Source organism: Lobosporangium transversale (genome assembly GCF_002105155.1).
Source record: "Lobosporangium transversale strain NRRL 3116 chromosome Unknown BCR41scaffold_3, whole genome shotgun sequence".
NCBI lineage: Eukaryota > Fungi > Mortierellomycota > Mortierellomycetes > Mortierellales > Mortierellaceae > Lobosporangium > Lobosporangium transversale.
Window position 1 is genome coordinate 360,896 of NW_019028981.1, and position 26,696 is coordinate 387,591.

Genomic DNA, 26,696 nt, shown 5'->3' on the forward strand with positions numbered 1-26,696 from the left:
CTATTTTTCCGACATCTCTCATTTTGATGCTATTTGTTTGATGATGAAGAGCGGAACGTGCAGCATGATTATCTCGGGCAGAAAATGCAGAAGGAGACACGGGATGGCTATTTTGTGTTTACGCCGCCCAGATGTGGGCATGTGCAGTGTTTTGTGTACATCACACTCGTTCTCGGGGTATTTTGCCCCGAGTTGAAAAACCCTTTCGGTTTCATTCTTTCCAACAGCTCTTCATCTCATCTTCCCTTCTGAATTCTTAACTTTTCCTCTTTTTCACAACTTGATACCTCTATGACAATCTAGAATCAGAAGAGGAGCAATTCACACTTACACCTTTATACCAAAACTTAACAATTCATCTTTAATTGTCTATCTTTCACAATTACTCTCGTATACCATCATATACCATCAAATACCATCATATACCATCATATAATCTCGTTAGGAGTGTTTATTACTGCTATTACTATTAGTTCGCACTCATGTACAGTCTCGACGTAGCAGGAGGGCCTGCGGTTGCATTCTCCTCAGTTGCTATACTACAGCAACAACAACAGCATCGACCATCTGTTTGGGAGCGACATTCGAATCTGCAGCTTGCCTGTATGGTTCTATCCATCTTTCTCTGGTTCTTTTCCTTTACTGCTGCATTCTGTGCAATTATGATCAGGTAAATGAGTTGAATTAGCCTTTCTCCTTCCTTCCTTTTCATCGGTTCATCGGATGAAAAGAACACCCAAGCTTCATTTACTTTCCATCTTTCTCTCTCTCTCTCTCTCTCTCTCTCTCTCTCTCTCTCTCTCTCTCTCTCTCTCTCTCTCTCTCTCTCTCTCTCTCTCTCTCTCTCTCTCTCTCTCTCTCTCTTTTTTTTTTTTTTTTTTTTTTTTTCCCTCTCTGGAACTTTTTTCTTGTGTCTGTTTTAATGGCGGAAGAATACCTTAATAATCCATTTAAAAACCACTTAAAAATAAGAGCCACGCATGAGGTTAATCACAAAAAAAGAAAGCTTTATGGTGATATTTGGATGTAGCAAGGTGTAAGCAGAATGCGGAACGGCTGGTTGTAAATGCACACCATTTTGCAGTAAATATCGCATTGCAAAGAGGTGACACCATAACACCAGGAGTCAATGACGCGCGTGCTGTCCTTTTTTTTTTTTTTTTTTTTTTTTTGTTTATTGTTGTTGCTGTTGAATATTGCGCAGTTTGGAGGTCGGAGTTGTCTTCGTCCTCAATGCGAAGCAACATGAAGAACTGATTACCCGTATAGTTGCATCATCGGCTTTTTCTGTTGATATTCGTGAGCCTTGATATGAGTTTAAACAAGGGGTCTAACAATGTATTTATTATTAATTGAATGTATTCTTAGTCGATGGAGGTACTCTGGTCAACATAAACGATCAATATCTTCCGGGTTGCCTAAAGAACAAGCTCCAGGAGTCACCATCATCCGGCCACTGCGTGGTATCGACTGTAATATGTATGAGAACTTGGCTTCTAGTTTTAGACAGAACTATCCACGTTTCGAAATAATCTTTTCAGTTGCGAAGGCCAATGATCCGGCCATTGCGGTTGTCAAGGATCTTATGGAGGAATATCCAAGGGTAGATGCCCGTCTCATCATTGGTAAGACATACCCCTCTCTGTGCAGCTTTTGTTTCTCTCAATTTTGATGATTCATTATTCTCCTTCCCTGCTCGCACACTGTGAGAGAGAGGATTCCATCTACGCCAAAAAGAGCAACTAAGTGACACATTAGATTACAGAGCAAAAACAAGTACAAGGAGCAGGAACAGGAGCCTTTTTAAATAAGGGAGAAAAAAGAAAGAAATGAGTGATACAATCATTTCAATTGAGCCATGGATGTTTTTTTTCTTTTTTTTTTTTTTTATGTGTATATTGTGTTTATGAGCAGCTCTTGCGAGATTGAAAAGACGTTATTCTTCCACAAAGGCATGTGGATAGATGAGTGGCAGCAGCTTCTAGAGAAAGATGGGGTTTTATTGAGCTCTTTCTACATGGATTGGGTTCTTCAGGGCGAGAGCGGTGACGAGAGAGGATGAATGTCAAGCATTTTTAATCATCTTTATACTCATGCTATTGAGGAAGACATGCTTCATTTTTTTGAGTGACCTAGGCATTAAGGTTATTAAAAGGATAGTTGACGGGTTCTTGGCAGCGCACTGCATGGGCTTATGTCAAAAGAAAAAAAAATCCCTGTTTTCATACTCAAACTTTTTTTTTTTTTTTTTTTTTTATTTTCTTCTGACAATACAGGGGAGAGAAACATAGGCATCAATCCCAAAGTCAATAATATGATCCGGGCCTACGAGAGTGCCAAATATGACATTGTATGGGTTCAGGATTCGAACGTCTACGTAGATCCAGGATGCATGGGACGCTCTGTTGACAAAATGATGAAACCAGGCGTCGGACTCGTCCACCATCTGCCATTTGGTGTCGGACCAAAAACTCTCGGTTCTGAACTTGAACTCATGTTCTTGGGCACTGTACACGCTAAAATGTACCTCTTTATCAACTGGACTGGATTGGCATCTTGTGTTGTAGGCAAATCCAGCCTCTATCGTCGATCGGACCTGGACAGGGTGGGCGGATTAGCAAAGTTTGGGAAATATATGGCAGAAGATAATTTGATTGCAACTGAGATCTTCAACATGGGATACAAGCATGAGATGACTAGTGATCTGGCCTACCAGTCTTTAGGTTCCATGACACCTTCAGATTACTTTTTGAGGCGTGCACGGTGGACAAGAATTCGCAAGTACACCGTCACAGCAGCGACGATTGTGGAGCCATTCATTGAAATGATCGGATGTGGATTGGTGGCATCATATGGATTTAACTTGCTATGGCAGACTCATTTCCTCAACTTTTTGGCATTTCATATTGTTATTTGGTTCCTGGTTGATTTGTCAATGTTTCAGGCTCTATCTGGAGTGAAAGTTGATAATTTAAGAGGGTTTTTGATGGCATGGAGTTTACGTGAGCTTGCGGCTTTGCCTTTGTATATTTATGCGGTTGCAGGATCCACAGTAGACTGGCGTGATCAACCATTCTTGTTAAAGAGAGACGGAACAGTAATACCGCTCGCTCTCGCAACGCCCGCTACATCTGTAACAAGCGCAGGAACTTCTGTAGATCGTACGAACTCGTCGGTCTCAGCTTCTTATTCTGTGCCATCATCACCTACTTCAGCAGCATTTGCCCAACTTGCCAATACGGTCGTTCCGCCTTCAGCCCAGACATCGCTCCGTAATTTCTTCCGCCGACCAGCTGTTATTTCGGTTGTCAGCAGTATCCTGGCTGTGATTCATTTCGTGGTCGACATTCTGATCAAGAGTCAGCGTAATGGAAATGAAGAAGAGGATGAGCAAAGATCTGAAGATGAACTCATTGAGGAGACGCTTTATACTAGAGAAGAGAACTCGGAGGCAGGCATCAGAAATGGTACTCGAGATGGCCCTGTGTTGAAACTTCAAAAAGTGCCATTGAATAAGAAGAGTTCCTATCGATCCAGTAGTGGTAGTTCAGATGCTGGCATTGATGGCTCGAGAGCCGAATACAGGATGGCAAAGGATGACCTTTACGACGCTGATGATAGCAGCGCGGCCGAAAATGGGACCTTACCAAGACGAAGCGCACGTATAAAAAAACGACTGCAGCTGAAGGTGGTTGAGCAAGACCATTCGCATGATGTTGGTAGTTCACCATTGCATCCGAGAGAGAATGGGCGTCGTTCAACAGATGAAGATGCACTGTCCAAGGCTGTGGAGCCATACCTGTCGGATTCATTGAGCCGCCGCGGAAGAATTCGGCGCGAACTCTCTTCCTCTTCCCAATACTTAAGCTAATAGATCGTCGAAGCAAAACTCGATGCTTCATTTTTTTTTTTTTTTTTTTTTTTTTTTTTTCATCCTATTCTTTTTTTTCATCCTATTCTTTTTTATCACTCTAATAATAATAATGATAACCATGTGTATGCGAAAATATATATATTTTATTTTTTAATTATGACAAATGGCGAATGTGATCTACGTGAATGAGGAAAAAATTACTACAAAATTGAGATAAGAGTTTACAGAGCCTTCTTGGCCTGCTGTGCCTTAAGCTCGACAGCCTTCTGGGCCTTCTGTCTCTCCTTGTAGGCGAGATACTTCTTGTTAGTACCAAAGATGTGATCCCACCACCTGAAACTGGTAGAGAAGTTGTTGGTGAAGGCCATGTGATGATAGTCATGGTGCTCAGCGCCTGACCAACCAGGTAACCAGTTATGAGTAGACCAAGGAAAGTCATATCCAGAATGAGCCTCCACAGCCTGGAAAAGGCGAAGAGTCATCCAAGTCAAAGTTGTAATCAAGTGCAAATCTCCAGAGAACCAGCACCACAAGAGAGGACCACCAATGGTGCCTGTGCCCAAGATCAAGACTTCGATAGGATGAGCGTACTCTGCGGCGAGACCGAAGGGAGCAGACCACTCATGGTGTAGCTTGTGAATATGCTTATAGAAGGGACCATAGTGAAGGCCGCGGTGCGCCCAGTAATGGAAGAAATCCTCAAAGAGAAAGAAGAGGAAAACCTGAGCAGCCATCTTTGTGCTATCAGAAAATAAAAATATAAAATAAAAATAAATGATGAGAAGTGTATTCAACTTTTACAATAAGTGCTTGTATAAATAAGGCGAGCATTGGTACTTACAGAGGTGGGAAAGGAATAGTAGAAATGGCCATGCCAAAGTAGACAGCAACAGGATGAAATCCAACAATCATTGGCAACTCAAAGATGAAATGGGAAAGGAGAACATAGCGGAAGACCTTCCATTGGTTCTCAGCCGTGTTCTGGATAGTCTTTTGCTGGATCTTGTACTTTTGTAAAGCAGGGATCTGATCGGCGATCAAGTAGGGGAGACAGCGAGTGAAGTAGATGATCTCATGTGAAATAAAGAGGATGGCAAGGGTGACTAGAGCCTCATTGCGGCCCTCGAAGAGGGATTGCCATTTGGCTTCCAGATATGTCGGTGTTGTGTACGGAATCGTGGTATTGCTCCTACGTGGTTGTGAGAGAAAGAGAACTACTATTAAAATCAACACTATAATACATGAATGATGAAGTTTTGGTCAATAGCAAATGTATTTCCTCAACGGTTCAACGGTTGATTTGATTTCTCATTTGGTATTTTGCTGTGTATCCACTTTGCTATGCGAATAGCTGATTTGTTCATTGTTGTACAGTAAAAAAAATGGCCAGAGCCATGCTGGAATCATCATATTCTACGTTGTTGCACAAAGACCACGGCAAAGAAGGCTGCTAGCCTTTTGAAGTTGTCGTTATTCGAAGAGATTATCGTTGAAATACTCTTGATTTCCTTCACTAGTCACCAGCGTCCTGCTTACAAGTTAAGGAGCGGATCGAAGGGAAAGCATATGAAAATAAAGCATTTGTAACTGACATGTATAACTCAAGATTGTTTAAAACTGGTCCTGATAAGCAATAATCTGTGAGATCTGAAGATGCCAAAATGGAAAGTACAGACGAAGTATTCAAATCACATATTTTCCTGTTGGTCCTTTTTTTTAATACTTACATGCTGCCTTGCAAAATTAGGAGGAAGGATGAGAAAGAAGAATGGAAATGAATGAGATGAAGAAAGAGAAAAAAAAAAAAAAAGGAAGAATGCCTATCGTCCCATCTCTTTTCAAAGAGCGCTCTCCTTCAAAGTTAAAGCGAGACCCGCACCCGTTCCATCGCTTTGCCTCATTCTGTTCCTCTATCCTTATTAGTATCGCCTTAGAGCATCCCATAGATAGACTTGGTATAATACCGACATGAGGTGAGGTGCGCTGGTGCTGTTTTCTCGTACAAACAGATATCAGCTCAGGTCGTGCCCGCCAATCAGATCCCAGGGATCGCTAGGCACAAAAAAAAAAAGACTGTGGCTTGATGCTCCGGATCCATTTTTGGATAAAACAGGAGCAGACGAATTGATCCACTTAACACAGCTCGCCTAAGGAAAATTTCGCCAAATACAAATATTTACATATTTTGTTACCATTCTCTAATCAAAGAGCATGGCAGATGGACTGCCATAGTTAATCCCTCACAGTTTCCGCCATTATCGGCTGATCTTTATCATACAGACAAAATTTCAGTTCCTTATCCTATTGATATCCCGTGATCATAATTTTACTATTGTTGAAATCCGCAAACCCATATCAATTTTTATGAGAGCGAGTCTACACCGTAACACATTCGGCTTGCAATTTTTAGAAGCATTGAGTAAAATCAGACACCCATAATCCCTTCTGAAACTCAACTGACGCGTTTAATAAGCATGAGTTTGCAGATCAAGAAAGGTATCTTGTAGTGGTAAAGATTCCAATTTTTTATGAAGAATCCGATGAGCTATAGTTATTGGGATTTAGGTGATCACTTTGACATAGTACAGCATCATCTTAGTCCCATCTAACCCTGATATATTCTCTGAGTGAGCGATTAACCTGACCGGATACCCCTTGATGCTAAAACTTGTATATTCTGGTTTTATCCACCTTTCTTACAAAGGAAGGTACATCGGAATGACGTATTTTCTATTCATTCCATGTAAGAAGCTTCCTCGTGTACCGCCAATGTTTCGTTCGTGGATATCTGACCTATTGAGAGGACATTGTCGGAATAACTGTAACATACAATATTTTGCGTCTCCACTTCCATTTCATGCCCGCTTTCTATGAGAGGTTACTGCCATTGCCAAATGCGCTCGCGCCGGCTTTGTGAATCTCCAGTCTCTCTACGGTAAGGTATAAAAATGGTAAGTGAAAGAAGAATAGTAACCTTATCCATATTGGCCACATGTTGCGGTATCAAAGTCTCGATGCTTGATCCTCTTAAGATAAAACTTCATGTCTTCTAGAGAGATGATGCTCATGGACGGTTGATACCCCTTTGGGATTGATCTCCACCTCAAGCCTTCCGTGTCTCACGGCTGTAAGGAGGCTGGCGATCAAGGTCCCCGGTCCCTGAGTCATCAACCACCCGTTAATGCCTTTCGAGGCTCAGTGTTGGTGCCTTGTAAGGCTTTTGCTATGCGCATGTAACTTCTCGTCTGTCTAAAGCAGAGGTAATACCTCCCTTTCTAGATAATTGATGAATCCTTGCTGCATGGTTAAGATAGGTGTAAGCTTGTAGCCATCTCCACATAACTTGTTCAAACGGATAAAGTTAACAATGGCTGGCTTTGTATAGCCGATCTCGTCTGCATGTTGGAGCAGCTCTCTCTTCTCGGCTTTTGTCGCAAGCTAGCGTAATAAAGTATATTATTGTTTCTTCTTGATACATCATCGAGGGATCAAGGATTTCAACGATCGCCATATAGGGCAACAATAACTGTACATTGTCAAGGATGTCAGCGCAACCTTTTATAATAGGCCCTAATATTGGATATCAATTGAGGTGTTGTGGATCCCAACAAGGCTATTCCTGAAGATGTCTTTGGGTTTTTTGGTATTGTGGAAGGACATTTGCGCAGAAGCTCGTGAACGAGGCGTCCATTTTCTGCATTTTCCTGTATGGATATCTCGCATGAGAAAGGGCGAGAATAAGGCTTGATCCGCCTCCTCCTTGGGATACTCATAGTGCTCTTCCTCTTCAGACTGGGTGCCTATCTTTTTGATGGGTGAGCAGATCATGTCAGCATCTGGTGCTCGGTCCTAGACAGCTTTCATGTTTCAACTGTTTCTTCATGTGCTGAATAGCTGCGCCCAGAACAAGCCACGACCTCTATTATCTTTCGGCTAATAATGAAGCCTCCTTCAATTTCCTGGTAACTCCTTGGCAATCGCGACGTTGCCTTTAGCAGCTCTCATTGCGTTTACTCTTATAGTACCAGCCGCAAGCGTCACTGTTGGGTATTGTTTGTCTATGACATTGGTAAGCTGTGTCGACACGTCATCAGGACGGCTCTCTTTGTTTGCTTATTCCGGCTTTTGTCTCTTTGACGGTAGCTGGACAGCCTGTTCGCTGGGAGCCTGGGTCTTTGCGTGGGCGCTTTCCATTAGCGCATCTTCACTGCTTTAGGTAAGGGATGCTGCGTCCGTTGTGATCGGACCTTACACTTGCATCTTGGCTTTGGCGTGGCCATCATCTGATTGCTATGTTGACCGGGCAGCCCAAACACGGTCTGGTAAGAGCTATACTTCTTGGAGCTGTGTAGCAACGCAGGCTTCCTGTCTGCTAACTTGTTACCGTACTTGGAATGAATGGCCATTAGCTAACAGTATGCAATGACTACCCACAATACTTAAAATGCCGATATTTACCTTGCTGCCTGTTGAAGTTCCTGTCGCGACTGGATTATTTTACACTGCCGCTCACACAGTCATTGATATTAGGAGTTGTGCGATGTGTAAATCAAGATGGGTTCCTGGATCGAGTGACAATCCTCTAGAAGAGATTGAGCTCGGCAGGCACGTGCTCTGAACCCTCAAAAACCCTTTGTGCTTGGTTCCATCGTCTGACCTTTGTTTTTGGAGCTGTTCCCGAAATGCTGCTTATAACGTATTAGGATGGCCTAAAGGATTTTTTCAAATGGTCGAACATGCATCACGTGCAACATAAACCGTTTTGCATTTTGCGCTCTTAAAAAAAGAAAGGCTCCGTTTTCTGTTCCTGTTTCCTTGCACCCTTCTTTCCAATTCTCAACTAGGTCGAGCTAAAAGACAAAGTAGCCCGTCTCTTTGGAACTCTCATCCTCACTCTGACCTTCACCTTCATTTCAATTCATTCATTTCTCTTTCTTTTCCTCATTCCATTATTTTCCTCATATTTTCTATTACCCTGTCCTGTCCATCTTTCGTATCATCGCACCAGTATAACCATGAAGATCATCGATCGTATCAAAAAGGGCCAGGAGGAAGGCCGCATGCCTTTCTCATTCGAGTACTTCTCTCCCAAGACTGCTCAGGTAACGATCACTCCATGATTTTCTCTAGTTTTCTTAGCATCGAAAAAGTCCCTGTCAGATCGTTAGATCGAGACAAATCTAGATTTTTGGTGACTCAGCCCGTGAAAATATAAGCTTCACTCTCATGCTTGGTTCATTCCTGACCAAGAAGGCTTTCTGCGAAGGATTCTTCATAAAAACAGTCATTCGAACTTAAACAGTATGACAGCAATCTATATGACTAATTGGAATAAACAGAAGGATAGTAGCTGAAGATCGCAGCAAATAGCTTCCATGTTTATGAAAGCAGAAATAGATGATCGTTACTGCGCATTCTTTTTTTGCCACTGCCATTCTTTGCAAGGATCATTGGTTTAGGAATAAAATGACACGGGGATTCCATCCCCATTGATTGGACTGACTCAATATGATAACAAGATCAATCTTCTGCAACTCTATTTGACATGATTCTCTCCATGCCCCTTTTCACACTGTCTTTACAATTGACGAGGGATAGGCGCCAATACGATAAAGCAGACTCATACAATAAAAATTAAAAAAAGGTTATTAATTATTTTGCCTCTTTTTTTTTTTTTTTTTTTTTTTTTTCTTACGATAGGGCATGGTCAATTTGCACGATCGCATCGAGAGAATGTGCCACCTTGGTCCTGAGTTCATTGATATCACTTGGGGTGCAGGTGGCTCCCGCCCTGCAGCCACACTTGAGGTCGTATCGAATGCTCAGAAAGTGTATGGTGTTGAGACATGCATGCACTTGATCTGCACCAATAACCCAACCGACAAGATTGACAAAGCCTTAAAAGTAAGTACACATATAATATATATAATAGTGATATCGGAAAACTTTGATTTCAATTGTTGATAGTATATATATTATATATACATGGATTCAATCTTCATCTCCGCTCTCAACCCCACTAATGTTCAATGAGTGCACAGAAGCATAAACTGGGCATATTCTCGTTGGCTAAGAGCGAGCTAAGGTGGACTGTCCCTGATGGGAAGCAATCACAACATCATAGATGAAAGGAATCTCTGGTATTTCATTTGCTGAGGAGTGTGATTCCATGTGAGATGAAATGATGTGATATGGTGGTACTGTGCATACACTTTTTTATTGCCGAAATGTTTGGAAGAAAGCATGGACAGTAGGAAACAAAAGTCCATTTATTCTCATGACAGTTAACGAGAGTAGCGGGGCTCTTTTTTTTTTAAAAAAAAAAACAACAACTTTGTAACCCCACCGCTTTTTACCTATTTCATATGATAATTAAAAGGATACTCTATTGTGGGTGGAGGAAAAAGGATTGGCATAAGTTCTTGGTAGTGTACGTGAAATAACAAAGAGGGGTGCAAGCGGACAATTCTTTTCTGAGATATGAAATGTTATCAATGATCGACTTCAGGGTTGATCTGCCCTTTTCTCTACATCCACATAGCCTGCCACCTCCCATCTTCTGCACCGCGTCACCTATTCGGTTGTTGTTTTTTGCAAAATAACAAACGAAATTAATTGTAAACAGAGATTGTGTCAACTAATCATATTTTTTTTCTTGAAATTATAGGAAGCTCGCGCTTGTGGCAACCAGAACATTCTTGCACTACGTGGAGACCCACCCCATGGTCAGTCTGAGTGGTCAGCTTGCGAGGGTGGTTTGGCATACGCAGCTGATCTTGTCCGTTACATCCGAAAGACCCATGGTGACTATTTTGGTATTGGTGTGGCAGGCTATCCTGAGAAACATGCCGAATCTCCTTCTATGGAGGCTGATCTGTTGCATCTTAAGGAGAAGGTTGACGCTGGTGCTGACTTCATTGTCACTCAACTCTTCTTTGATGTTCCTATGTTTTTTGAATGGGTCAAGAAATGTCGTGCTATTGGCATTACCTGCCCTATTATTCCTGGCATTATGCCTATCCAAGCCTATGCTAGTTTCAAGAAGAATATTGTCGGCGTGCACGTCCCTCAATGGATCTTAGATGGAGTTGAGCCCATTAAGGTATGCAGAAACAATACATTCAATAGTATCAAAAATCAAAGAGCGCCACTAACTCAGCTTTCTAAATCATTTCATCGCCTCTAGAATGATGACCAAGCCATTCGTGCATTTGGTGTAGAGGTTGGTATTAAGATGACCCGTGAGCTTATTGATGGCGGTGCTTGTGGTATCCACTACTACACCTTCAACTTGGAGCGTAGCACACGTTTGATCCTTGAAGGAGCAGGTCTTGTCAATAAGACTGTCTACATCAAAAAGAACATGCCTTGGCGCTCAAGCTTTGATGAGAAGCGCAAGGAGGAGTCTGTGCGTCCCATTTTCTGGTCCAATCGTACGAAATCATATATCAGCCGCACAGACAATTGGGATGAATTTCCTAACGGTCGCTGGGGTGACTCGCGCTCACCAGCTTATGGTGATCTTGACCGATATGGTGTTTATTTAAAGTACACAGCAGAAGAAGCGCACCAACATTGGGGCTCGCCTGAAAAGCTCGAGGACATCTACAAGCTCTTTGTTAAGTTTTGCTGTGGTGAGATTCTGACACTGCCCTGGAGTGATCAGGCTCTAGCATTGGAGTCTGGAACCATCAAGGATCGTCTTGTTGAGCTCAATTCGTGTGGATATTTGACAATCAACTCACAGCCCGCAGTCAATGGTGCTAAGAGTGATGACAAGATTGTTGGATGGGGACCAAAGGGTGGCTATGTCTATCAGAAAGCCTACCTCGAGTTCTTTGTTTCGCCCGAAATTCTAGAAAAGCTCAAGATGCGCCTGTCCAAGTCCCCTCAGTTCACGTATATGGCTATCAATAAGACTGGAGACCTGCACACCAATACGAACGGTAGCAAGCCTAATGCTGTCACCTGGGGTGTCTTCCCGGGCCGCGAGGTTGTTCAGCCTACAATTGTTGAGCTCTCCAGCTTTGATGCATGGAAGGATGAAGCCTTTGCATTGTGGGAACAGTGGTCGAGATGCTATCCACAAAACTCCAAGTCTCATGAACTTTTGAACAACATTAATCAAACCTGGTATCTGGTCAACATTGTAAATAATGATTACCACGAGAAGGACGGTATCTTTGAGCTCTTCAAGGAAGATATATTGAAGCTTCAGGCTCAGCAGACTATTGTCGCTGACGGCGATGTTAATGGTATAGATGTACGCACAGGGGCAAGTGGAGCCAATATGGACCAAATTACTGCTAAGTTCAAGGAGACTACTGTGGTCAGCCCTGAGGTTGAGCCCCTGATCGTTGAGCAACCTCTGCGTGTTTAGACAGCAGTTTCTTTGATCTTAGAGTTGGATGAGAAAAAAAAAGGAAAAAAAATGCTATGAGGAGCATTTTGAATGGACAAGAGAGTGTATAGAGTGGTTTTATTCTGCTTACCGTGTTGCCCCTGACCTTTGCCCTTTCCTGTTCATGTTCATGATTGCCACACTCCTTTCAGAGTTTTTTTTTTTTTTTTTTTTTTTTTTCTTTCCTAGCCATGACGCGGCCTTTTTATTTTATTTTATTTTATTTTACGTTTCACTCATCAACATCTCTTCCGACATTTGTAATTGCCTGTTCAACACAGGACTCTTCTTTCCTTTTTTTTTTTTTTTTTTTTTTTTTTTGCTTTTTAACATTATTGTACATTCCTTTCATTGTATACCTACGCTTGTTCAACACACCCTGTATATAAGTATGATTCCCATCCCTCCTTTTTTTATTTGATTTTATTTTATATGCGGTACTAAGATCTTAACCCACAAGGTACTATTCAAATAAAAATAAGAAAACAAGAAAGAATTGCTTGTGATTTTTCAAATAGTATCATTGTCGCTCTTCTCGTTTATAAAGGTATAAAAGTCATGAACAATCCTGTCTATTTCTCTTCTCTTTGTACATACTTTTCGTACTTCAGAAAGCATTCTTCCACAACGAATCTTACGCTCTCTATGATATGTTATTATTACTGCTTATCGTTATAAGTAAAGTAGTGGCTTCTTTCTCAGCTCGTGCTAATACATTATCGTATCGATCATCTACTCTAGCGCTAGGTTGTGAGTTCCAAGTGTCGGTCATTTACTACCAGCGCGAAATGGAGGGCTATTTGGTAGCCAAGCCATTTATGTCCAGGGAATAGATCATAGCAACGAGCCGTGATAAAGAGATATAATTTGAATAGGCGTTAAAACTACAGTATACAGGATATAGTGTTGAGATATTATAAATTGCTTCTATGTCTGTCTTGAACTATTTTAGCGGGTTGGTTTTCAGTGTTCGCGAGAGACTCACACCCTACTTTGGTTGAATGATACTGAGCTCCTTTTGCACAGAACAAACACTTTTTTCTGTGCATTGTAGAATGTCCGATTATAAATCTATGAAATAGATCAAGTTCTGTTCGTTGATTGGAGTGGGACCAAATACTTAAGGAGAGATAGTAACTATGCATTGACTTGTCTGTCATAACGCATGGACCCTTCATAGTTCCAAATTCCATTTACAAAAAAAAATAAATAAAATAACTATTTATACAGATATATAATATGTATTGACCGACCATTTGGTGTGTATGAGCGAATATATTGTTTTGTCGATCACTTTATCCTCTTTGATACAAATATTCTCCTTTCTTCCTGTTCTCTTCTCATGATCATTTCACATTCTCATTTGCTCCCCTCATTTGTTCATTTTGCAAAAGCATTCCTTTTTAAAGTTCCACGTGGTGTTGTGTTGCACAGGATTCTCAGACACACGCGCAGCTCTTTTTTTTTTTTTTTTTTTTTTTTTTTTTTTTTTCAGACAACAAGCATGAAGGGTTTAAACAGCTTCCCTTTTACAACCACTTCACTGAATATTGTCGCAGGAAAGAAACACCCCTCTACCCCGCCACCGCGTCTTCCTATCCTTCGACGTTCACAGTGGCGATCGTCAACGTCAAAAGCCCCCGCAATTGGCACAGAAGCCACAGCATCAGCACAAGATGCCAAGTGCTTGAAACACATATCTACTCAAGTTTTGCCTTCACAGCGTCAACAGAAACAGTCGGGATTGTACACACGACGTTCACATCCAGTGCTCGATCATTTTGATCGTGAGGCGTTCAACGTCTGTGAATTTATTAAAGGTAAAAAAAGAAGGAATGCAAATCTTACCGATAATGTTCGCCCGAAATAATGGTAGAACCCTGATTTGCACTCCGGGTGGTAGAAATAACACTCCTATCATTTGGTTTCGCTTATGGAATGTTCATTTGATATATTAATATTTATACCTTTTTTTTACTCTCTCCTTCCTTTATATATGCACATACTCACTTCCTTTATATATGCACATACTCACTTCATTATTGGGGGACAGATCGTCTCTACTTCATGTGGACACCAACTCGTCAAGTTAACACATGCAAGACAACTTTCTTGACTATCGACGATTATTTGCAGTACACACCCTTCTTTTCAGACTTTGGTCCATTCAATATTGCGGACATATTCCGATTTTGTTGTCTTTTAAAAGAGCGGTTGGAGGTAATTCAACGATCTTGACTATCGCAGATCTATGTCATACATAAGCATTTATTTAATGAGGTTATGACAATGATGTCCCTTCTATCGAGCTAAACTGACCTCCACATAATTTTATATCGTAGCTAAACCGTAAAAATGGAAAGTTATTGTGCCTGTATACAAAGCCTGAGGATGAAAAGCGCGCGAATGCGGCTTTCGCTATCTGTTGTTACATGGTAAGAAAAGCAGTAACAAATGTCAAATGAATGAAACCATTTTCCTAATGATCTAAAAAAAAAAAAAAAAAAAAAAAAATTATAGATGTTACTACACAACATGAGTCCGGAGGAGACATACGCACCCTTAGAGTCTGTGTATCCTCCGATTACATCTTACTGTGATGCCAGTTATGGACCCAGTACTTTTACCCTCACAATCCTCGACTGTCTTCATGGTCTTCGAAAGGCACTCGACCTTGGATTATTACAGTTGGATCGATTCGATCTAAAGGAATATGAACATTACGAACAAGTGCGTAATGGCGACTTTAACTGGATCACGCCGTTCTTCATTGCGTTTGCAGGGCCAAAGGACAGGACAACATATGAAGCATTGACTAAGAATAGTGGGCCAGGGGAAGCGGCAGTGCATCTAACAAAATCGTTTCAAAACATTCTTGATTACTTCGAAGCTCATAATGTCCAATGTATCGTTCGCTTGAACAACAAGACGTATGACGAGACTCATTTCCGGAAACGAGGAATGGATCACATTGACTTGATCTACCCCGATGGAACGTGTCCATCCTGGTATATCGTAGAAGAGTTTTTAAATATTTGCGAGAGCGTCATTATGGATCAATCTCAAGCAAAGACAAGACTACAGGAACAAAGGCAACATCTATGCTCATCGACCGGTAAAGTGAAGCAAGCTCATGAATCAGATGGAACTGCCTCGCTGTCACATGATGAGAGTAGGAATAGAGGGATAGGAGTCATTGCAGTCCATTGTATGGCAGGATTAGGTCGGACAGGTACGCTGATAGCAGTCTTCCTGATGCGTCATTTTGACATGAGTGCGCGTGAGGCAATTGCATTCTTGCGACTGATGCGTCCAGGAAGTGTAGTAGGACTGCAGCAAAACTGGCTTGCGCAGAACGAGCACCAGATTCGGAATGGAAGCTGGGACATGGAACAGGCTCGCCTACAAATGGATCAAGGTTTTTCTAGAAGTTTACCTTCTGATCCTTCTAAATGTACTTTTACACCGCCGTTGCGATTAGTCTCGATAATGCCTAAGCCAAATACATATACAGATTATGAACAAGTATTTTCAAGAGTAAATTCCGAGGGAAAATGGTTGACACTTGCTGAGACTAAAACAAAAGGGAGAGAGACAGGTTCTAAGATTGAGGACGAGATAGAGACGGTAGCAACACCGGATAAGGATGATGTCAGCTCAAAGATAACTGAGAATAAGAACATGAGCACAGGCACAGGTGCAAGCAAGAGCATGGACCATGAAGACACTGTAACAAGCCAAAAGGCAATCAATATGAATTTTTCAACCACAAGCCAAGATGCAGGTGAAAACGGTACGGAATTTTTTATCATTTCCCAACATTGTGGGAAAAAAAGAAAAAAAAAAAAAAAAGCATGAAATTAAGCATAGAGCACTCAAACGTGCAAAGGCGAAGGGCGTTGCGCCCAGATCTAGATTCACACTCATGCTCTAACACTGCCTTTTTTTTTTTTTTTATTTATTTTTTTTTCTCTTTTTATCTCTGCGCCTCGTCTATGCCTTCGGAATAATTATCTCTTCAAGCTATACAGGAAGCTGAATATTCACAACCGTGTGTAAGGCAACAAGCCCCGATTAAAGCCCGAGGAAAGGTATCAGCACCTTCAGATATGGCACGTTTGGCTCTAGAGCGAACAAAAGAAGACCAAGAAGATGAAAAAGGGGGAGTCATGGGGTTGAGCGACATGGCCTCCTCTTTGGTAGAAAAAGAACATGTTGGGGACAGAGATTATGTCATTCCAGCGCAACCTCGTAAACGCATTGGTGATCATGGGGAAACTATTCATACCGTGGCTCATGCCCAAACTCAAGGCAATCATGCAGAAGTGTTGAGTTTAATGTCAATTGGTAAATCTACAGACAGCATTAGAGGCAACTCTATTCAAGTCAAGGGAACAGAAGGGCAACAGAGGCAGCCATCGCCATCCATGTCATCTCATTCTGACCGTGCGCAAGTCCCACTTTTGCCAAAAATTTGTCTTCCAGCATCATTACCGCCGTCGGCCAGTGAGCAAACAAAAGGCTATCGTGATAAGTATAGTGTCTTTAGTTCGTGTTGTGGCCCGGGCCATGGTAATGAACACAAACCAAAGCGACATTCAATAAATGCAACAAGAACAAGGGCAAGGAAAAGAACAACAAAACAACATAGTTGCCATGACGTTAATATTTGCAAATACTGAATGCTCTGACGACTTTAATGGCGGACATTTTATGAGACGCTAAAAAGAAAATAGCGATGGTTAGAGATAAGACATTACCATTCATTATTCAACAGCGGCGAGATTCATTTCCTCCTTTAATTTCATTATCTTTGACTGAGAAAAATGAAAGAAATAAAAACAATCAAAACTACGTCATAGGAAGTGTTAAAACAGGCACAGGCACAGGTACAGGTCAGGTACAGTCACAGGGACAGGTGCAAGCTCAGATGCAAGGCATACATGAATGTATTCGTGCGGGCAAAAGCACTCTGTATTGGTTCAATGACCGTTATGTGCAGTACGACATTGCTCTTTCTTTTTGGTACTAGAAATATGGATTGACAGGGACGGGAAAAAAAAAAAAAAAAAAAAAAAAAAAGGTTGTGCATGCACTCTAATACTACTCTCAATCGATATCATCAACATCGATATCGATCAAAAAACAAATAAATGTTTTATGAAGAATGTTATTGATGAGAGCTGTTTAGTAATCAAAGAAAAGAGTTGAATTGAGTATCTACGGAGGTACAGAGAATGTCAATTGGATGCTGACATGCTCAAAGCGAACACAAAGAAAAAGCGCGTCAATTAAACAAATATTTATAACGGTGTAAAATGATGTTATAATGTTATACAATATGGTTTTATTACAAGTTGAGGGAGGAGTATGTTTGTAGTGTTTGTCTAATTAAAAATATTACGAGATTTGGATCGACGGTGAGGGGTATCAGTTTTCGAAATGGCGATAGTTGCTGTTTGGGGATTTTTTTTTTCTTTTAACCGCAGGCGACAACTTGAGTGTGAAGAGTTTCTCTCCAGTTCTTGGTTTGCATCTGTACTTTTTGCTTGATCTTCATCATATGAGCTTCTTCTTCGGCTTCTTGCTGTCGCTCTTGAAGGGTTCGGACAGGTGGAACAGGAGGCCATACCTGGAGAAGATCACGCTGCATCAAAACCTTGCGCATCATGAGCTGACACCGACATTCACTGCGTTTTGAATGGATGGGAACTGGTGAAGCCAATGTGGGACGGTCCTCATCCAAATGGACAATGAAGGACTCACGTGTAGGCAGGAACTGGTGAGGCAATAGGTGGTGGATGTTGGGGATGTACTGGAGCTCATAGAGTCCATACTCAAATTGATCCTGACCATCCGTAGATGGATCTAAGAGGGGCGAATAAGGTTCCAACGATTCGAATGGGTGAAGAAGCTGATGGTGATGTCGATGATGTGTGTCATCATCATATGGAGACGAGGGATTGGAATTAGTGCTGTTGGCATTTGTGCTTGTGCTTGTGCTAGTGCTTGTGCTAGAGCCAGTTGTGTTGTTTGCGTTGTCCAAAGCGTTGTTGGTAGTGGAGCTAGCAACAGCAGAAGCAGTAGTGGTAGGGTTACTGTCGCCTCTGATATCATCTGTCTCCTCCTTCTCAATACGTTCTATGTTATCACAAGGAAGCACCCCTTTGTCGGCTAGTCTGGACTGTGCACGGTCTTCCGTCTCGTCATCCATTTTCCCATTGTCTGTTTCCTTATCTCCCCCTTCCTCCTGCTGCCTCTCCTCTGTAGACGAAGAGGACAAATTTTCGTCGTGCACGTCTTGGACATCGTCATTTTTATGCTGTTGCTGCTGTTGTTGTTGCTCGTCCTCATATTGCTCCCGTTCCTGCTCAAGAGCTGCATCGTTTCCCTGAGTATTGATGCTTGCATTGTATTCAGACCGAGCTCCTCTTTCATACAGAGACTGATCATCTACACTAGCGGCATCATGTGCATCGTCGACTGGGCCCTCTGTGGCAATGTCTGTCCACTTTGGGTACAAGTAAGACGTTGCAGGACCAAGGACAGGTTCCACAAATATGTAACGTCGTCCACGTTTTAAATGTGCAACCCCCTCGCGGATGAACGTCTTTTTGGCCATGAAATAATCACCTTCGGGCCATACAAGATCGTGAGCAGTGGCGTAACCCTGCCCTGCAACGGCGAGCGATGTAGACTGTTGCTGAGCCTGATTGTCTCCCAATGTTTGATCGATAGCCGTGTCGACATCAGTATCTTTAGCGCCCTCTGGTCCTTGCTCTTTTTTCATTGGCAATTTTACTAGATCTTTTGATAATGCCCATTTAAGGAGACGGTGAGCAAGGGCTGGCTGCAATTGAGTAAGTGGGATACTGGATGCTGGTGGCTGCCACCGTGAGAGAATTGTAGATAGACTTGAAGGGGTAGATTCCTGTGAGTCGAGAAGGGAGGAATCATCGCTGATATGGTAAGCGGATGATGCAGAGAGAATGGTTGATGCGTTGGTAGAGCCATCATTCAACAATAGGCTCAATTGTGTTGCAACCGAGCGAGAGTGACGACTGGAAGGGATGGCAGAAGAAGAAGAGTGGGAAGTACTGCTGTTGTCGCAGTTATGTCGATGGAAGGATGACGAACTGAAACAGGAGCAATAGGGTCTTGTCGATGATTTTTTTTGGACGATTGACACCTTTGGAAGAAACTCTTGAAGGCAGCACGTTCGTAACCGGTAGACGAGTGGATTTGAAAGCGATGCTGGAGAAGGTGAAAGATCCAGGGTCGAGTGTGGCGGTGGTGGTGGAGGAGGAGCTGCACGGCAAGGCATTTTTTTTTTGAAAGAAAGTGAGGGAAGAAGGAGAAGGGGAAATTGGCCAAAAAAGGACACAGACGAGGAGAAAGGAGAAAGTGGGAGGAAATTGTGCGGGAAAAAAAATAAATATAAAAAAGAGATGCAGGTTGAACTGATGTGTGCTTTAGTTATGGACTCAAAGACAAAAGAGACTCTATATATGAGCACTCCTGCTCCACATATGAAGATATATAGGTTGTCTTTATTTTATTTTTTTCCTCTTTTTTTAAAGAGAAAGTTGTTCAGGGAGTTTATGAATGGGGAAAGATAGAAATGATGTATGAAAGAAAAGAAAAGAAGTTGGGAGGGGAAGTGATGATATATGGATGATGGATTAAAAAGAGTTTAAAAAGAGTTCGGAAGTAAAAAAAAAAAAAAATAGTATTTCCAATGAAAAGAGGTGAATGGTGAGTTCGAGAATGTAGGTTTACGGTGTGTAAGAAGAGGATGAGAATCAGAATCAGAATCGGAATCGGAGAGGAAGGAAGACGAAGGATTGAAGAGCATGTGCTCCAAACAGGCCAATAACGATAGAAAGAGTAGAAAAGGAGTCAAGAAGAGAGAAACAGTGTAGAGAGTGTTTAAAGAAAGAAAGACCAGTTACGCGTGCAGATGACTCCCTTTTTATATTTTATTTTATATTTTATTTTTCTTATTCTTTTATTCTTTTTCTGTGAATGAGCACACACATCTCGGATATATACAAACGACAATTGTTTATTCACATCCAACCCAACCACGAGATCTCTAAAGACATCATAGGAAGAGAGGAATACCAATTGATGTGTAGGCCTCTGTCATGTGAAGAGTCATTCACTCATTCGCAAATCACCAAACCTCTTTTGCCTCTTTGGCCCTTTTTTCCCGTACACATGCATTCCTTCCCTCTCCCCCTCCTACTAAAGTACCCTCAATTAGATAGATGGTGGGTGCACTGCTGCACTGTTATATGCATGTATCGCCATTCTTCGCACATCCTATTTTTGTCATTACAAAAAAAAAAAAAAAAAAGGCTGGGTATCAGTCGGTCTTTATTTCAAAAAAAAAAAAAAAAAAAAAAAAAAGAGAGAGAGAGAAATAAAAGAGCAACTGGTCAAACGACAATGTTTAGCTTAAGTAAAGAGCACTCGGACCGGAACCAAGTCCAGTACAAGTCGGGACGAGAACCCGCATTTAAGAAAAATAGTAAATAAAAAAAAGACTTAACTATAATGCGCAATAAACCACAACCAAGTATCCTGAGAAAGTGATTGCTAGTCTTCAAAGTACATTGTGTTATTTTGTTTGCCTTCCCGTCATGTTTAGTCTCGTCTATCCCATCTCATCCGTACTTTTCCATATCATGTGTCTGCCATGGAGGCATCTAAACCATCAAGAACACGTTGCATTAGATGACAGACAAACAAGCCTATGCATAGAAAGCTAAAGGAGATACGGGTCCCAACGCCTAGTCCAAATGTCGTAAACGCACACGACAATACATCAGCATGGTCATAAACAAATAAATGGATGTCCCTCACATCTTTATTTCTTTATTTGTGGGTTGCATGGTTAAATTTTTTAAATATCCACGTTGTGCATACACGTACATATTATACATATTACATTGTACATTGTATTATTAGCACTTTTGCTCGGGTGCGCGTTTCCACAAACCATAATAAATTGAAAGGCGAAGCTCAAAACCAAAGCATCGAAATGTTGATGCGAGTTGTTTAGGACCGAGCAGTCGTCATAGTTTTTTTTTTTTTTTTTTTTTTTTTTGCATGAAGTGTGGTATTACTTGATTCATAAAAAAAAAAACAACGGGGTCGGATCTCTCCTTTATTCTTCGTATGCCTCTTTTCATTGCTCAAGCGTACTTCGATACGCGACCCAATCAATAGCATTCCAATCCAGATACGGATCTAACCGGATGTTATGCCGATATTGGTAGTCCTTGACCATCTCCAATGTGACAACAGCTACATCCTTTAAACCAGATGTGCCTAGGGATGATTCCACCGTCGACTGTTCAGTAAAGGGATCTCCCTGGCTTTCCTCATCATCACTCTCTGGTATCTCGAGGATCGACACAGGATCAACCTCGTGTGTCAGACGCTGCCGCATCAACCCACTCTGATGTTGCTGCATGCCAGCTGATTCACGCACCACTGCAGAATTGATCGATCCACTGGCGTTAGCACCAGATAATTGACGAACATGCAGCTTGGTGTAGTTAGGGAACTGACCCGGGCCACTGTCATAATCACGGTGACCATCTTGTTGACCCGCGGTCCCTGGCTCTTGTACTACCCCATACTTCTCCAACAATTGCTGTTGCTCATTAAATTTTATTAGTTTTCGATAACGCCGCTTGGCATTCTTCACTGTCGCAGATGCTGCTTGGTCTGCAAGAGAGAGCCAATGAGTCATCCAACCCATCGTCACAAGGGTCTCGAGTAAATCCTCTTCCATAATACCAGTTCTCGCCGCCAATTCACGCAATGAAAGTGCAATTTCTTCATTGGTGTTTTCTTGGGTTTCATCATTCATTGGCTTATCTAGCCCATCTACGGGGGATACTATATCAACATCCATGGGTCCAGGGCCTTGATCTTCAATAGCCTGTTTAGCAGGTAACAGTTTCCCTTGAGCCTTTGTGGACGCAACCGCTGACTGCTCACTTTGCACTGAATGAGATGAACTACCCAGCTGTATCGTCTTTGCGGTAGATTTGCCCTTACGCCGAGCTGTAGTAGGGAGCATGACGCGTTTTGCGGGCCATGGCTTTGGGTATAATTCACGGAGGATGGCTGTTATCCAGTAGGACATGTAGCCAAGCTTGCCTAAATCCGAAAGTGGCTTTTCTGGAGATCCAACTTTGCCCTCGATTTTAGTCAGTTCATAACCTATAGACACAGATGTGGAAATCACTCACTTAGCTTTTTTTTTTATGCAATGATGATAAAAGAAAAAGTTCATGCACCCAAATCAGAAACTTTTCTTCGTAACAACACAAAAAAAAAAATGCTATTAGACCGCACAATATCTCAAGAAGACTTTGGAGATAGCCACCAGCAAATACACTTACTGAATTCTATTAAGAGCTTTCCATATGACTTTCGTTGAAATGGAGGAAGAATCAAAATGCAGGCCAAGTTGTAGCCATCATAGGAAACGATCTCCTAGAACACCACATAGAAAATAATAATATATAAAATGCCGCATTGAAGGGGTTTTTAGGTTAGTAGACGATTTACGATATGCTGTGGTATTAACTGCGTCATAGCGCATTAGCTTAAGCTCCAAAAAAATTAAATTTTTCTCCCAAGAATAAAATTCATTTTTTCGATTCCATATCCATCCTTTGGCGGGGAAAGAGACACTGCTAAATATTACCTTTGAAAAGAAGCCGACAGGTACGTCAGTACGGTCTGATCGAGTCTCAGTCAGGACAAAGAAATGGAATCCATGAATGTCAAAGTATAGTGTCTTGTTATCCAGGAATAACTTGGCCAATAACGACAAGTTTTGACAATAAAGCTATCCAATCCAAAAATGAGTTCGTCTTTAGTCTTTTTATTGGGCTCTTGTTCATGAACATCAGCGTGGTCATGCGATCATTAGCTATACGCTGGATTTACCTTGTTTGTTTTCCCATCCACTTTATAAATCTTGTTGATGCCTTTAGAATAGACAACGGTGCCTGGAGGTCTTTTACGTTTGCAATTTTTTGTATGGTTGATGAAGCTGTCCACTTGTCGAATATATTTAAGGCAGTATTCGCAGATGAATAGCCTTTGACAGTCCTGATACTCCTCAGGAAATGGAGAGTAATACCAGGTTGCGATATCATATCCAGCATAAAGGATCCACTCAACATTCCGGACTCTCGGCAGCTCTTCATCATCATGGTCATGTCCATGGTGGCTGTAACCGCCCGTATTGCGTTCCTGACCAGCATCGCCAGATGTCTGGTTCGATTATTCCCAATCCATAGCGTTGCGTAAGGACAGAGAATGGCAAGAAAGAAAAAAAAAAAAATGGCTGTTCAAGGTTAACTACGCCTGCTGAGACTGTATCATTTCTAAACATAAAATCAGTTCTATTTTTCAAGCCAAGGCCCATACCTTGCGTGCAGCTGATTTTAATGACTCCAGAAGTAATGCTACTTCGTCCTTGACAATTTTACGCTTCGGTCTGTGACTTTCTGATGATGTATCTGACGGAGAGATCGATGTTTCTTGTCTGCCTTCCTGGCTTGATACTGGTTTAGTTTTATCCTGCAACATCTCATCATTTGAAGGTTGTGTGCTTAATGGCAAAAGTCTCGTTATATCGACCCATTCATCAAGCCGCTTGTCCGCTAGAAATTAAGGGTAGATCGCGCATTATGAGCCAAAAAGAAAAAAAAAAAAAAAAAAAAAAAAAAAAAAAAAACCTCCATGCTAATAAACCGGACATACTGCCTTCATAATGGAGATAGACGTCCGTTTCTGTATCTGTTATACGTTTCCCTAAAACTTCAACTTTGTCTGCGCTCATAGTAAAAAAGGAGCAATTGTCAGCCTGAGAATACATTCTTTCTTCTCCCCTGAATCCCTTTGAACTGACCCAAACATGATGGACATTTAAAGAACCTACATTCACGCCCATCCTTGCCTATGATAGCGTAATAGTTCCCAATCTCCACTACCACGTCCTTTTCTCGTTTGGCGCCCATTTCTGATTTCGTCGTGAAGTCGTCTGGCGAATGAAACCTCATTATTGTTAGTCTTTGAACCTCTTTGCTTTCTTATACAAGCCACATAACGGCTTTCCACTTTCGAAAAGCAGTAAATAGCCTATACTTATTGTTTGTCTGTTTGGACCATCAGGGGGAAAAGCTGCTCAGACCACCAACAGACAAACAGACAAAGCAGACAAAACAGACAAAACAGACAAACACAGATTTACAGTAATACATCCTTTGGTGTGTGCAGTGTGACAAAAGGTTGCGCTTGGTGCCACACAGCACATCTGATGGCATTGTCTAATTTGTAGCTACGCTATAAGCTTACGAGAGGACACATCCTTTCAACCTTTTGACCATTGTGTTTATGAGTAGCGCCACTAAATTTCAGGTACCTATACTAAATGTTCCGACTAAAACAAATTGTCCAAGTACAATTCGGCCTTTTGTCTGTTTTATCCTCGCCGTTAGCAGATCAAAAGGATGAAAGAAAAAAAGAAAGAAAGAAAGAAAGAAAAGCTATAGCAATGGGTCCCGACAAAGAAAGTACTAACGGCATTGGGGAAAAGGGAAGCAAATAAGAAGGTTGCGGGAAAAGAGGAATGTGGTTCCGCAAGGAAGAATTCCCGGACACTTTACAAGAGAGTGAGTGGCGTGGATCAGTACTTTTGTTCACTTGAGTGGACTTTTAAAAAAAAAAAAAAAAAAACATAAAAAACTTTCTATTTAGTTGTGCTTTCTCATCATCTTTTGTTCATTCCTCCTTCTTCACCCCTCCATCCTACAATGACCTTCTCGAACGCCTCTATCGCAGCTGCCTCAGGTGTGCTCATTGTCGGCGCCTATTTAGTCGACCCTTCCACCATCCCCTTTGTAGCTGCCGGTGTTGCCGCCACTTGGGCTCGTCTTTTGTTTAAGAAGCGTGGTCCTAGAAGTAAGCATAAACAAATAGAGTCGTGCCAACGGAACATCGCATGGAAGACTTTTACTTTGTGCATTTACATCGTAGAGATGATTCTCCGATCGTTAACTAATTTCGCGATTCCATGTTTACACCTTTCGGATGAATTAACTTAATAGTCCCACCGCTTGATCCTAAGGAGTACCGCAAGTTCACCTTGGTTGACAAAGTGGCTGTCAGTCCCAACACTGCCATGTATGAGTCACATTGGTTTTATTCTTTTGCGTAGTTATACCAGACAGTAAAAGGGATCATGATCGGATGTTACTACTTCATGGCATAAAATCCAGCGTTACTGACAATTCTATATTTTTCCTGCCATCGTCAAAACAAATAGGTACAAGTTTGCTTTGCCTAACGATGATGATATGCTGAACTTGCCCATCGGACAGCACATCTCAATTATGGCTAACATTAATGGCAAGGAGATCTCTCGCAGCTACACGCCCACTAGCGGCAGTGATGATGTTGGACACTTTGTTCTCTGCATCAAGGTAAGAAACGACTTTTAACGTTTTATTTATTTCTTCCTCCCCAACGGTTTAAAACTGTACACTTTACAACTCAGCACTAATCATTGGACAAACAATTTCTATTTATTGTAGTCTTATCCTCAAGGAAACATCTCCAAGATGTTCAGTGAACTCTCGATCGGTGATACCATTAATGCACGTGGCCCTAAAGGACAGTTCAGCTATACACCAAACATGTGCCGTGCCATTGGCATGATTGCTGGCGGTACTGGTCTCACCCCCATGCTCCAGGTATGATCACTGGTTCCTTGCTGAGTGCTTACCTTTATCCCGAAGAGCCATAGTGCATTGTAAATAAGCGACACACTCAACTAACTTTATTCTATGAATCATTCTTATGTCAACGCGTTGGGATGATAGATTATTCGCGCCGTTGTCAAGAATCCCGAGGACAAGACTAAGATCAACTTGATTTTTGCCAATGTCACTCAAGAAGACATCTTGTTGAAGGCTGAGCTTGATCTTTTGTCCAAAAAGCACCCTCAGTTCCAGGTCTACTATGTTTTGAACATGCCTCCTGAGGGTTGGACCGGTGGTGTTGGCTTTGTGAACCAAGAGATGATCAAGGAACACATGCCCGCACCTGCCGATGACATCAAAATCTTGCTCTGCGGTCCCCCACCTATGGTCTCGGCCATGGCCAAGATTACTCAGGATCTTGGATATGCCAAGGTCAATGCTGTCTCCAAGCTCCCTGACCAAGTGTTCAAGTTTTAAGAGTGATTTTTCCTTTTTATTTCATTTAATAGGCCATGAAGGAGCTCGAAAAAAAAAAAAAAAAAAAAAAAAAAAAAAAGATAGAATAGAATTAATAAAATATATTTGTATATATATATCATTATACTTCACGTGACGGCTCACAGCT

The 26,696-nt window shown here is 41.7% G+C and overlaps 9 protein-coding genes across 9 annotated transcripts; 5 read left to right on the forward strand and 4 right to left on the reverse strand.

The window, feature by feature from the left end:
• Positions 1-188: 188 nt before the first annotated feature.
• BCR41DRAFT_331357 (glycosyl transferase family 21-domain-containing protein) lies at positions 189-3,898 on the forward strand. The gene is made up of 3 exons (XM_022021794.1): positions 189-670; positions 1,369-1,625; positions 2,277-3,898. Exons 1-3 carry the CDS (start codon positions 483-485, stop codon positions 3,869-3,871), a joined length of 2,040 nt encoding a protein of 679 aa, XP_021885388.1. The 5' UTR covers positions 189-482; the 3' UTR covers positions 3,872-3,898.
• A 101-nt stretch (positions 3,899-3,999) lies between these two features.
• Positions 4,000-5,678, reverse strand: BCR41DRAFT_345704 (C-4 methylsterol oxidase). Its single transcript, XM_022022774.1, has 3 exons — positions 5,602-5,678; positions 4,716-5,063; positions 4,000-4,615 (listed from the first exon to the last, which is right to left on the reverse strand). Coding segments are annotated over exons 1-3 (870 nt in total). The 5' UTR covers positions 5,604-5,678; the 3' UTR covers positions 4,000-4,095.
• Positions 5,679-6,901: 1,223 nt separating this feature from the next.
• Positions 6,902-8,280, reverse strand: BCR41DRAFT_392143 (hypothetical protein; the record flags this gene model as incomplete). Its single annotated transcript, XM_022028423.1, has 4 exons — positions 6,902-7,033; positions 7,142-7,312; positions 7,484-7,674; positions 8,127-8,280. 4 exons carry the CDS (start codon positions 8,278-8,280, stop codon positions 6,902-6,904), a joined length of 648 nt encoding a protein of 215 aa, XP_021885390.1.
• Positions 8,281-8,701: 421 nt separating this feature from the next.
• BCR41DRAFT_345706 (methylenetetrahydrofolate reductase-domain-containing protein) lies at positions 8,702-12,426 on the forward strand. Its single transcript, XM_022022775.1, has 4 exons — positions 8,702-8,976; positions 9,575-9,778; positions 10,542-10,976; positions 11,061-12,426. The coding sequence occupies exons 1-4, from the start codon at positions 8,890-8,892 to the stop codon at positions 12,252-12,254; spliced, it is 1,920 nt and encodes a 639-aa protein (XP_021885391.1). The 5' UTR covers positions 8,702-8,889; the 3' UTR covers positions 12,255-12,426.
• Positions 12,427-14,342: 1,916 nt separating this feature from the next.
• BCR41DRAFT_376507 (dual specificity protein phosphatase) lies at positions 14,343-16,403 on the forward strand (the record flags this gene model as incomplete). Its single annotated transcript, XM_022027055.1, has 4 exons — positions 14,343-14,495; positions 14,618-14,710; positions 14,796-15,599; positions 16,356-16,403. 4 exons carry the CDS (start codon positions 14,343-14,345, stop codon positions 16,401-16,403), a joined length of 1,098 nt encoding a protein of 365 aa, XP_021885392.1.
• BCR41DRAFT_345707 (hypothetical protein) lies at positions 16,263-17,093 on the forward strand. Its single transcript, XM_022022776.1, has one exon. The coding sequence runs from the start codon at positions 16,385-16,387 to the stop codon at positions 16,955-16,957; it is 573 nt and encodes a 190-aa protein (XP_021885393.1). The 5' UTR covers positions 16,263-16,384; the 3' UTR covers positions 16,958-17,093.
• Positions 17,094-17,754: 661 nt separating this feature from the next.
• BCR41DRAFT_367285 (hypothetical protein) lies at positions 17,755-19,599 on the reverse strand (the record flags this gene model as incomplete). Its single annotated transcript, XM_022026288.1, has 1 exon — positions 17,755-19,599. One exon carries the CDS (start codon positions 19,597-19,599, stop codon positions 17,755-17,757), a length of 1,845 nt encoding a protein of 614 aa, XP_021885394.1.
• Positions 19,600-21,429: 1,830 nt separating this feature from the next.
• BCR41DRAFT_345709 (acyl-CoA N-acyltransferase) lies at positions 21,430-24,357 on the reverse strand. Its single transcript, XM_022022777.1, has 7 exons — positions 24,250-24,357; positions 24,072-24,140; positions 23,736-23,971; positions 23,250-23,579; positions 23,005-23,148; positions 22,697-22,790; positions 21,430-22,514 (listed from the first exon to the last, which is right to left on the reverse strand). Exons 1-7 carry the CDS (start codon positions 24,326-24,328, stop codon positions 21,469-21,471), a joined length of 1,998 nt encoding a protein of 665 aa, XP_021885395.1. The 5' UTR covers positions 24,329-24,357; the 3' UTR covers positions 21,430-21,468.
• A 715-nt stretch (positions 24,358-25,072) lies between these two features.
• BCR41DRAFT_383435 (NADH-cytochrome b5 reductase 1) lies at positions 25,073-26,596 on the forward strand. The gene is made up of 5 exons (XM_022027464.1): positions 25,073-25,271; positions 25,418-25,493; positions 25,636-25,792; positions 25,904-26,062; positions 26,192-26,596. The coding sequence occupies exons 1-5, from the start codon at positions 25,124-25,126 to the stop codon at positions 26,546-26,548; spliced, it is 897 nt and encodes a 298-aa protein (XP_021885396.1). The 5' UTR covers positions 25,073-25,123; the 3' UTR covers positions 26,549-26,596.
• The last annotated feature ends 100 nt before the right edge of the window (positions 26,597-26,696 follow it).

What these genes read in the sequence shown, in the direction of transcription:
- BCR41DRAFT_331357 (XM_022021794.1), top strand. Translation starts at nt 483, where the DNA reads ATGTACAGTCTCGACGTAGCAGGAGGGCCTGCGGTTGCATTCTCCTCA. An exon ending in TTCTGTGCAATTATGATCAG is followed by an intron (nt 671 to 1,368) that starts GTAAATGAGTTG and finishes ATGTATTCTTAG; the next exon opens with TCGATGGAGGTACTCTGGTC. An exon ending in AGATGCCCGTCTCATCATTG is followed by an intron (nt 1,626 to 2,276) that starts GTAAGACATACC and finishes CTGACAATACAG; the next exon opens with GGGAGAGAAACATAGGCATC.
- BCR41DRAFT_345704 (XM_022022774.1), bottom strand. An exon ending in ACTATTCCTTTCCCACCTCT is followed by an intron (nt 4,616 to 4,715) that starts GTAAGTACCAAT and finishes ATTTTCTGATAG; the next exon opens with CACAAAGATGGCTGCTCAGG.
- BCR41DRAFT_345706 (XM_022022775.1), top strand. Translation starts at nt 8,890, where the DNA reads ATGAAGATCATCGATCGTATCAAAAAGGGCCAGGAGGAAGGCCGCATG. An exon ending in AGATTGACAAAGCCTTAAAA is followed by an intron (nt 9,779 to 10,541) that starts GTAAGTACACAT and finishes TTGAAATTATAG; the next exon opens with GAAGCTCGCGCTTGTGGCAA. An exon ending in ATGGAGTTGAGCCCATTAAG is followed by an intron (nt 10,977 to 11,060) that starts GTATGCAGAAAC and finishes CATCGCCTCTAG; the next exon opens with AATGATGACCAAGCCATTCG.
- BCR41DRAFT_345707 (XM_022022776.1), top strand. Translation starts at nt 16,385, where the DNA reads ATGGCACGTTTGGCTCTAGAGCGAACAAAAGAAGACCAAGAAGATGAA.
- BCR41DRAFT_345709 (XM_022022777.1), bottom strand. Translation starts at nt 24,328, where the DNA reads ATGGGCGCCAAACGAGAAAAGGACGTGGTAGTGGAGATTGGGAACTAT. An exon ending in TGGATGGGAAAACAAACAAG is followed by an intron (nt 23,149 to 23,249) that starts GTAAATCCAGCG and finishes TGGATTGGATAG; the next exon opens with CTTTATTGTCAAAACTTGTC. An exon ending in AAAGCTCTTAATAGAATTCA is followed by an intron (nt 22,515 to 22,696) that starts GTAAGTGTATTT and finishes CTGTGTCTATAG; the next exon opens with GTTATGAACTGACTAAAATC.
- BCR41DRAFT_383435 (XM_022027464.1), top strand. Translation starts at nt 25,124, where the DNA reads ATGACCTTCTCGAACGCCTCTATCGCAGCTGCCTCAGGTGTGCTCATT. An exon ending in GTCAGTCCCAACACTGCCAT is followed by an intron (nt 25,494 to 25,635) that starts GTATGAGTCACA and finishes CAAAACAAATAG; the next exon opens with GTACAAGTTTGCTTTGCCTA. An exon ending in ACTTTGTTCTCTGCATCAAG is followed by an intron (nt 25,793 to 25,903) that starts GTAAGAAACGAC and finishes TATTTATTGTAG; the next exon opens with TCTTATCCTCAAGGAAACAT.